The sequence below is a fragment of the Rhopalosiphum maidis genome, chromosome 3, assembly GCF_003676215.2.
Source record: "Rhopalosiphum maidis isolate BTI-1 chromosome 3, ASM367621v3, whole genome shotgun sequence".
NCBI classification, from domain to species: Eukaryota; Metazoa; Arthropoda; class Insecta; order Hemiptera; family Aphididae; genus Rhopalosiphum; species Rhopalosiphum maidis.
In genome coordinates this window covers 51,069,020-51,080,293 of record NC_040879.1, presented here as the reverse complement: position 1 = coordinate 51,080,293, position 11,274 = coordinate 51,069,020, and the positions used below count along the sequence as shown (strand labels likewise).

Below are 11,274 nucleotides of genomic sequence, written 5' to 3'. Positions count from 1 at the left end.
ACGATACACTAGCGAGACGATGAGACGATAATCGATAAAACCACACTATATAGAGATGTTATATTATCAGTGGGGTGTGCGCGGCGGGCAGGTCTGATACTCTGGTAGGCCCGAGCTTATCCGGTTTTCAAATAGCTAATGTTATTATTTTCACATCGACATGATTATTATTTAATTTTTCAAGAATCACGATTTTATAATCTTTCTTTTTATTTTTTAATCGTAAAACCATGCGGAATTCAATCGTTATGGAACAAAAATTATCTATTTATTACCCATTTATATCGAGCGTCTGTACGTATTTATGATAATTCTTTCGTTCGATGCGAATAATATTGTGATCTACTGATCGGGCGGCGACGACTAAAAATTCAGTAAATACTAAATTAAATAATATTCCCGAAACGATTGTCATTTATACGTTCGTCACTGGTCGTTCACCCTCGACAGTCGTCAAGAATTTGACGATGTCGATGTAAGATAACGAATGTGGATTATAAATTTTATTTTTTGGTGTTTAAAATATAATATACGTGCCACGGTGTGTAGACGTCTGTGTAGTGACAAGTGACTAGTGACTTGCCCAGTTCGAGGTAATCGTTTTGTCTTTGTTTTTAACCTATGTACACTGCTAGAATAATCTAGTACTATTGATGTGTATTTACATTTTTATTTTATTTTGCTTATAATTTTTTTTTAAAAGACCTATTCGAAATCCACAAGGGCATGATAACAGTACAATAAATCAACCTCAATCGATAAAATTTAAAATTAAAAGTTACCTCGACTGCAAACGAGTCTTCTACTTCATTTTCTTATCTAGAAATGCTCGGTATTAATTTAAATAGTGATGTACAATCTATTCGATAAATTATTAATTTTCCACGTCATAAAATTTGTGACAAGCAACGTAGTTTAATATTATGTACAATTGGATGCAATTTTCTGATTTTTCAAGTCATTTTATATAATTTTGTATCTCGTAAAAACATCAAGATTGTTTAATAATAGTCACGGGATACAATGATTGGAAAAATATTTCAGGTATGGCAAAAAACATAATTCAGTAGATTTTAATTTTAAAACATTGTTAACCAAATATTAAGGAGCTAAATTGAAAAATAAAAAACTTAAATTCACTAAATAATTATATTTTATGAAGGTGCTTATAATTAAAAAAAACTATTGTTTCATTTATATTCATGTATTATTCAACTATATGAGAACTAAATTTTACTTTTAAATATCTTTAAATATTATTATTTATTAATAAGACAAAAAAGAGAAATTGTGTTATATTGTATTATATGATCATTTTTCTAATTAAATTTAAAAATTTTATGAAAAAAAATAAAAAATAATGTGTACCTATTATATAATATAGAATAATTATAACTGGACCTGTCCTGGGTAAGTTTCTGTATACTTTTATCTTAAATTGTAGTTACTTACAAAACCATTAGGTTCTTCTAATTCTTATCTTCTTTTGACTATTTTGCGCTTATATACAAATAGTGATAATTTTTAGATCTAATAGCATATTTTTAATTTAAAAAAATGAATATTGTTCAATTTCATTACTATTATTTTGAAAAATTACTAGGATACAAAAGATAATTTTTTTAGATTATTGATTGTTTACCAATATGACTAAATAGACAATTTATACAAGGCAAAATAAAATGACTATGTTTTTATAAAATCATAAACTTTAATTTTTTTAATTTAAAATAAAATAAAATATAAATTCATATACAAAGTGATTTTTCTTAAATAACTATGGTTCACTATTTTTCTATTCAGTAATTATATATAAGTTTTTAATTTGAATTATTACAATTTTTTTTTTAATATTGATGTAAAATTAAATATAGTTGGAACTAAATAATCTATAAAATGTTTACCAAAAACTTTTTTCACATACTGTACATTAATTTTATAGCTCTAGTTTCATGCAAATTGGCTCAATTATTTTTAATTTCGACAAATTGTTCACACAAACATCTCACGAAAAGTACATTGAATGCTTAATAATTTTGTAGGGATATTCTTGTAAATCTTTATTATTTAAACATAATTCGTATAATTAGATTTAGTTATACTTCTAAAGGTCTCATTGAATTATTTGCACAACTATTAAACTATACTGTTTGATAGATTTGTATAATGCTTGATAAACAGAGCACATTATGTAAATAGTTAAAATTGTATTAACATTGTACATTTTAATACATTGTTTTGAATTTTAAATAACATTTAGGTACCTTTTTTTTACATTTATTAGTGGAAAAGCAATCAATAATCATTAATCATATTTTATAAATCTAAAGAATATTTAATTATAATTGTTTATTTCAACATTTCAAAATGCATATTTTAATAAATTTATGGTCATTAACATCCAAGTTCAAATTGTTTAAAAAAATAACTAAAAAACAACATAATAGTATATAATTATATCAATCAATTCATGTTCAATATTATACATACTTGATTTATTTTTGTTTATTTATATTTTATAGTTTTATTTATAGTTTTTTTTAATACTAAAAATTATATGTAAAATTAGACATACTAAGATGGTATGTTATGGAAAAAAGAATACAGTATAACTGGGTTCTAATATAATAATTAATAAAAATCACCATACGTAATAGATAGGTTATATTAAACATGAAAATACTAGTATAAATTATAAACCTCATCATGATAAATCTTTAGTATATTGAAGGTTAAGCCTTTATTATAGCTTTAAAAAATTGAAATGTAGATCCATTTGTATTATTTATATTACATGATATTTTATTTTTTTGTTCTTCTATTTTTAAAATATTCTCCATGGAAAGGAATTGTGTAAATATATAGCATTACATACTGTACATTGATATAAAATGTTACATATCATTTTGTTATGGTAGAGAAACTTTTGTCTTTTCTGATTATTTCTAAAAAATTCATAGGTACCTAGTAAAGTTTTTGAATAAAATCATGCTATGTTCAGTTAGTTGTTGTTTAAGTATTAATAGGCGCTTTTTTGGAATAATTAATACATTAAAATTTAAAATACTTTATTATTATTATTCACGGTTCAGTTTAAACAACTTAGGTTATTACTTTATTAGCTTATAGCAATATTAAATATTAATCATATGATTGAATACAATAATTTATCTAGATCGAGTTGAATACATAACATATCAATGTATTTGAGAAATAAAATGATTTTATTTCTAAAACTATGAACAACATACAACGTTAGTTTGTCAAAGCAAATATACTAGTGATAACCAGGCATGGTGAATATCGGGGCTCTGTGCGAAATGCTTTTTGTTTTAATTTAAATCTGAATCATTAGTTTAATCATGTATTAGTTAAACACATGCTCTATGGACTCATCTCGTTTAAGCTGAAAACCCTAAAGATACTGCAGCGTCAAAGAGTGGAACAGCACTATGTCATGACGCCGCGTCTAGATGCTTACCTATGTCCAGACAGGTAGTTGACGCTAGACGCTACAGGGAAATCGTACCATAAAATTAGGGTGTCAATTGCCTCTGCAGTTAACATTTTATTTAGTGATAGGTATGAACACAATACAATTTAGTAACCAACCATTTATTATTTACATGCAAAAGTTGATTTAATTTTTGTCTAAAAATTTAATTTTGCAACATGTTATTTTGGTATGTTATTTTGAGTTGTTCATGTAACTCAAGAATATTGCTCTACTCCACTATACCTTTAAGTAGATAAACAAATATGCCAACATTAATGTGAAACATTCTCAATGTCTCAAAAAATATAGAGGGAGATTCATAAAAAAGTAAATGTTAATAATAATAGTTCAATGTCACCAATATAACAATCAATTGTTGTATCAAAAAATTAAAATAGTATTAAAATCGAAAAATGTATAATATAAATATATTCAGAAGACAAATATAGCTACAAGTATATTTTTATTTTATTAAAATGTTCTACTACAATTTATAAGTAACATCTACAGAGCATATGAAACTATTTAGTATTAAATTAATAAAAAAAAATGAATATAATGATTAAAACTAAAACTACGTACAATGAAGATTAAATAGTATTTTATAATATTATTTAGATAGTAAAAGCATTTGACGTCTATTAAGCGATAAAAATTGAAAGAAAGTTTAAAATATTATTATAATAAAAATCGAGGAGAGTATAGGATGTATTACTGTTTTTCTTCTGGCTGTTTGCATTTTGGACAGAACCATTTTCCTTTGGGCTTAGTAGTCAATTTGACGCAAACAAAATGGAACCATTCGATGGTACACTAAAATGAAAAAACCAGATAATTAAAAAAAATTATATTTTAGAAATATGGAACAATGAAACAATATTTATAATAAAAGTAGAACATACATAAACTTTTAATGGTTAAAAAATCAAATATATTTACTAATGTTAACTATTTAAAATTAACTTTATTAATATTAAATATATTTACTAATATTAATATTATTGTAAATGTTCATGACAAATTAGATAAAAGTGTAAACTTCATGTACATTAAAAAATAAATATAATATATAAATGTGTATTTAATATTTTTATATAGCTAAATGAACAACCCATGAAATTAAGTGGGATTTTGTATTAAATGTTTAAGAATTTTGAAGTATTTCATAAATATTTTATCATCATTCATAAAAACAAAAATAGAAATGTCGTAATACTTTCACAAATCAATACCATGTGTAGGAAATGCAAACATTAGCTTTTGGGTGTATTAGATACAGACAAAATAAAAAACAAATCTTATATAGGTATGTATATTTCAGATCAATAGAATAGATAACTCAGATACCTGTCATCATGAATAATAATTAATAAAAATTACTATACTTACATCTGGGTTATCACACCCTATCATTTCCCCAAATGAGACTTGGTTACACAGACAAAACTTTGGTTCATTCGGATCAACAGGCATGTCGATTACTGCAGCCGGACGTACAACCCCTTTGCCAACCAGTGCACCGACCACTCCGCTTTTAGGGAAATTTTTAGGAACATTGACATCCGACTGTGCTTTTTGAGATGCAGCACTTGTTTTTTTTCCTCCTAAAAAATGTTGGTGATTTTAATTTATATTACAATAAATCTACTTAAACAACATACAAATTACGTCGTACACAAACCTTTATCTAATTGTTTCTTTTTAATGTCATTGTTCTCGGTCTTATTAGGTTTTTCTAAAAGAAACGCACATGAGGAAATTTCTTAGCACTATCATTAAAATATATTCTGCAGATCACTTACGTTTTTGTGAATCTTGCTCAATTGTTTTGGCGGCGTTAATGGCTTTAGCTTGGATGTTGGCTTCGTACCACATAAAATATGCATCCATATTTTTTATTTGTTCATCCACCTGAAATTTACAATCTAGTTGACTGATATTCTTAAGTTACACAAGCAGCTCAAAATCCACATACCACCGTGTATGTCTGTAGAGACAACTGAACTTTATCGTCACCATACTCTTTTGCTTTCACAAACTGACTTTTGATGCTGTTTAAAGATTTATTATTTTTGTCGGTCAAATATTTTTTGTTCATAAGGTAATCGTCGGTCTCTTTTGTTATGTTGCGTATCAGGTCTTGCGATTTTAAATCGATGCTTTGCAACAGACTGAGATTTTGCTGTATCTGGGTAGGAAGGTTGCTCAAATCTAAAATGTGATTTTGTTATTATTTCGTTGAAATGTAAAACCAAAAGTGTACTTACTGGCTAGAAACTTGTCCATGTCTAACGGTGAAGCCATTATTGAAATTGTATGATTTATAGTGTTTGGAGGATATAAAAATGAATAAAAGACACTTGCAATAAGAACAAACAGAGATATTGAATGTTTTCTGTCCGATCAACTTGTCGAGTACGAAATTAAACGCACAAATTGCTGTTGTCGATATTATGGTGTGCACGAGAATGTCGAGAATACGTCAATACGACAATACGAGATTTTGGTATGGCCGACTAGGGCGTATATTACAAAGATCAGTACTATATAGTATACCTATATATTTATCAGGCTTGACACTCGACGGTTGGTGGCACTGTATGAGTCAAAACAATTTTAAAGAGTTATAATGAAAAAATTGCATTCAAATCGTTAATTACTTGTACGCTATCCTCCCAGACGCGATCAAATTAAATTTTTTGTACAACAGAATTTTTAGCTAGACAATAACCAATAAAATTACTACTATAAACCGTTGCCATTTTACCAATCACATCGGATCGGCGGCGGAATCAAGTAAAACTAGGGGTTCTCCGTTATTTCGATGTTATTGATCTACACAATATGTGATATATATACGACACTGGGCGCGCCGTGCCGCCCAACACATCACGCAAGCGCGATCATTGCCGCAAACTCGAAAACCCCCGCCACCCCCTCTCCACAGACCGTAACAACTGCTTTTGACGATTGTGAATTGTCGAGGTATCTGTGTATTTTATATTCAGTGCTCGAATTGGGGGGGGGGAAATCGCAGGCGGACGGTGTCCGCTTTCATTTTTTCATAGATTTCAGCGTCCCCTTCATTTAATTAAGCGAGGAAAAATACTTGCTTTATAGTACCTTACTATATGTGCAAGGGGTGTGATGGACGAAGTCCACAATGGGTTACTTTACAATTTATCTGTTATGGAAGTATGGAACGGTGTTTTCTGATCTAAAACCAGTGTCCGTCCCCAATTTTTTTTCCAATTCGAGCACTGCTTATATTTAAGGGGGCTGAAGCATACCATATTTTAAGCATTGGCGTTTAGGGTGCGTTTCATATATTATTACATGTACATTTTGGCTATGTCAACGTCGTGTGAGAAGTATATGAACAATATTAGCGTGTGTAATGTATCACATTATCGTGATTTTCCCGACAAAATTTGAACTGCTATATTTACGATGTTTAATAATCAAAACAAACCATAGGTACCTTATGGAGTTTGTTGAAAAAAGTTTTTTACTTATACTATATTGTTTTTCCATACAATTACTTTAAATGTGCGTATGTAAACTCTGCCACAAGTACCTTTTTTACTGTAAACTCAGCCAGAAAAAAAACAGGTAAAATTGGGTTTATGTAAACTTGGCCAGAAAATAAAATCAAGTACTAGTATAAATTGAACATAATATATTATTAAAAAAAAAATTTAAATTTAATGTATTACCATATCATTCACATTAAATAATTAAATCATCATAAATAATCATTATACCTAATCAGGGCCCACACATATGGTGGGGAGGAGAGCTAATGGACCTTGAGTACAGGGGCCCGTGGGCCCGTTGAAATTTATTTGTAATTTTTATAAAGTTTTATAAAGGGCCCGGACAAACATTTAATACAAGGGCCCGATATTGTATGTGGGACCCTATACCTTATAATCCAAAAATATATAGTTAATAGTTATGTCATTTATGTAAACTAAAATTATGTGATACAATTTGTAAATATTCTAAGTCTTGTATTACTTCATTAGTGTATACCTATGTATAGCATCCAGTAAAACTGTCATTTTATTTTTCGATTTCGAATTTTTTTGATTCGGCAGAGTTTACATATACCCATTGCAGATAAGGAAAAAACACTGGCGGAGTTTACATCTTTTATTATCTTTTTATCTTAACCGGTATTCTGCCGGAGTTTACTATCGCCCTTTTAAATATTCATTCATAATGTTATAGTCGCGTCGTACCCACATTATAGTAAAATAAAATGTGCTACAAAATGAGTTGATTTTTTATACCCGTAGTTTTCGACTTCGACCGTTGCGAGATCCAAATTCTATTTTTAATTAAATTCAAAGTTTTTTTTTAAATTAAACCGCTAATGAACTAGTGGTTTTAAAATACGTGTTAACTTTTTAATGCTATGCAAAATACGTTTACGCTTTCGTGTTTTTATTAAAAAACGAAATTACCAGTTATTATTATAAACATAAAACTATAAAAGTTACAACAGCACAACACATCTTCCCCTATAATAAAGTCGTTATGAAAAATTACGAAATAAGAAAAGATTCGTCGACAAGTATTACAATTTCTTCGTTTTCAAATTTTGAGCACGTCCGAAATCCCAATATACAATTTTCTACTTTTATATCATCGTAAAACGAGATTGTCACAGATTGGAAAAGACGATGTAGGTTTTTCTCATTCATTTTAATGTAGGTACCTGTATTAAGAGGGCTTCACACCCGCGCGTGTTGTCTCTGTCTTACAAGTACGTGACATAGCAAATTTACGCTCAGCAGATCATGTTTAGCTTTGTCAGTTTAAAAATTGGAGTGAATCCAACCTATTATAAGGTTATAAACCTATCAAATCGGATCGGCGGCGGAATCAAGTAAAACTAAGGGTTCTCTGTTATTTCGATGTTATTGATTTATATAATATGTGATGTATATATTCGACAGCGGGTGCGCCGTGCCGCCCAACGCATCACGATTGCGTCATTGCGACAAACTCGAAAACTCCCGCCACCCCCTCGCCATCAGACCATAACAACTGCTATTGACGATTGTGACTTGTTCAGAAATCTATGTATCTTATATTTTAAGGGGCCTTAAACATACCATGTTTTAAGGATTGGTGTTTAGGACGCGTTTGAAATATTATTACATGTAAATTTTGGCTATGTCAATTATGTCATGTGAGAATGAACATTAGCGTGTGTAATTCATTATCGAATTTTTCGTGACGAAATTTGAATTCCCAGATTTATGATACCTAATAATCCAAACAAACCATAGGTATCTTATGAGGATTCGTCGAAAAAAGTTATATTATTGTTTTTCCATACAACTACTTTAAATATTCATTCATAATGTTATAGTCACGTCGTACCCGCAGCATAGCAAAAATAAAATATAAATTAAAATGAGTTTGTTTTTCATACCTGTAGTTTTCGATTTTGACCGTTGCGAGATCCAAAGTTCAAAGTATTTTTTTGAGTTCAACCGCTAATGAACTAGTGGTTTTAAAATACGTGTTAACTTTTTAATGCTATGCAAAATACGTCTACGCTTTCGTGTTTTTATTAAAAAATGAAAATTACCAGTTATTATTGTAAACATAAAACTATAAAAGTTACAACAGCACAACACAACTTCTCCTATAATAAATTCGTTATGAAAAATTACGAAATAAGAAAAGATTCGTCGACAAGTATTGCAATTTCTTCGTTTTCAAATTTTGAGCACGTCCGAAATTCCAATATACAATTTTCTACTTTTATATCATCGTAAAACGAGATTGTGGCAGATTGGACAAGGCGATGTAGGTTTTTCTCATTTATATTAATGTAGGTACCTGTATTAAGAGGGCTTCACACCCGCACGTGTTGTCTCTATCTTACAAGTACGCGACAAATTTACGAATTTACGCTTAGCAGATCACGTTTAGCTTTGTCAGTTTAAAAATTGGAGTGAATCCTACCTATTATGAAACTTGATGGTAAGAAAATTATCTATGTTTGTATGTTGATTTTTTACGGTAGTTCAATTTTTTAACAAATTATGCGTTTATAACATAGCGTAAATTAAAAATACCCATACCGCCATACCTCACTTAAAAACTTAATAATTGTTACAAATATAGATAATCTTCTTACCATCAAGTTTCATAATAGGTCGATTCACTTTGTTGTGAAGTGTTACTTGAGTTACTGTCAAGGACATATTTGAGGGGGGAAGGGAGAATTCGCCGTCCATCACTCGTATTTTTTTCTAAATAATACATTAATTAATAATTTATTTAAAACATTTTCCATTTGATAAAGATTGTAAATCGTATTGATATCATAATATTTAACATAAAAAGTATTTTATACCTATTTTGTTAATCAACTGTAAATTATTTTTAGCTTGTATAGAAGAAAAAATAATTCCCCCTCCTCAACACAAATACGCCCTTGGTTATTGTTCCCTAAAGTACCTATAACAATATTTAAAAATTGGCACTACGTTGTCCGTTACAGTTGCCAGCGTAGAACGGAGCTTTTTAAAGTTTGAAATCATACTTGAGAAATTCTACAGGGGAAAATCGACTTAATGGATTGGTTCACCTTAGTATCTACAGAAGAATACCGATGCAAAGTAGTGAGGTGGTCAATATTTTTTCAGAAAAAATTGAAAGTTAAGGTTTTAAAAAAAATATCGAAATTATTATTATATTATTTAACATTTTTTTTTTTTTTTTTTGTATACGTTTGCTAAGTAATGAGTAAGGTTATTTCAGACTTTAATACATTTATTATAACATGTTCATTAAAAATAACACAATTAAAAATTAGTAGTCTATTAAAATTTACGAAATGTTTTGTTATGTCTAGGTGTCAGGACGTCATGTCCAATTTGAAAAAATTTTAAAATTACCCCCCCCCCTCATCTTTTAAAAAAATGCAGGTTTAAGTACGCTACTAGTCAGGGGCGTAATTACGAAGGAGGGATATGGGGGATAAATCTCCGCCATGTACCGTATTTATATTTTATATACTGTTGTCTTACATAATACAAATTACGAATTACTAAAAAAAAAAATGTTAATTATCTAATTATAATACAGTATTACTAAAATAAATGTTAAATAATCCAACAGTGGATTTCACTTTTATAGTTTTGTCGTTAATTTATTTGTTTATAACTTTATAAACATAAGAGCGTTCGTCGGTCGTCACATGCCAAGCAATTTTTAGTTATTAGAGTGCCTATTTTAATATTTACTATTAACAATCTACACAGACAATGGATACAACGTAAATAGCGCAGTTTACGATAAATCGCCTGATCTACGAATCTACGATCATTGTATTATTTATTATAAATTATAATATACATAGGTACCTTAGAAATAGTATGACAGAGGTGACACGTAATTTTAAACTAAAATTCAATATTTATTATTATGTTGTTTATTAATTAATTGGTAGGATCGTATAAAACGATCTATCAATTTTGGCCATTCATAATGATATTGAAGTAGAACATGATGAAATAATTGACATATATTGGCGCTAAAACCAAGAAGATTGGACATTTTGTTATAATAATAATATAATATAATATTTGTGTAATAAAGACAATGGTTTGTTTAATTGTTTAATATTAATAATATCATATATTTTTAAAATGCATTATGTCGAAAAACAAATTAGTAGTAAGGTCAAAGGGGGTGAGGGTCTATGGTTAAAAAATATTCATACCCCCTCCCATAAAACATTTATAATTATG

At 28.8% G+C, this 11,274-nt stretch overlaps 1 protein-coding gene across 1 annotated transcript; it reads right to left on the bottom strand.

Annotated features, from left to right (window-relative positions):
* Positions 1–4,086: 4,086 nt before the first annotated feature.
* Positions 4,087–5,974, bottom strand: LOC113557763 (inhibitor of growth protein 4-like). Its single transcript, XM_026963317.1, has 6 exons — positions 5,764–5,974; positions 5,472–5,707; positions 5,299–5,407; positions 5,178–5,231; positions 4,886–5,100; positions 4,087–4,309 (listed from the first exon to the last, which is right to left on the bottom strand). The coding sequence occupies exons 1-6, from the start codon at positions 5,798–5,800 to the stop codon at positions 4,208–4,210; spliced, it is 753 nt and encodes a 250-aa protein (XP_026819118.1). The 5' UTR covers positions 5,801–5,974; the 3' UTR covers positions 4,087–4,207.
* Positions 5,975–11,274: the final 5,300 nt, after the last annotated feature.

Excerpts from the sequence above, each read along its gene's own strand:
- LOC113557763 (XM_026963317.1), bottom strand. The coding sequence starts at position 5,800 with ATGGCTTCACCGTTAGACATGGACAAGTTTCTAGCCA. Across the intron at positions 5,101-5,177 it reads AAAGAAACAATTAGATAAAG|GAGGAAAAAAAACAAGTGCT; the intron begins GTTTGTGTACGA and ends AACATTTTTTAG. Across the intron at positions 4,310-4,885 it reads TAGGGTGTGATAACCCAGAT|TGTACCATCGAATGGTTCCA; the intron begins GTAAGTATAGTA and ends TTTTCATTTTAG.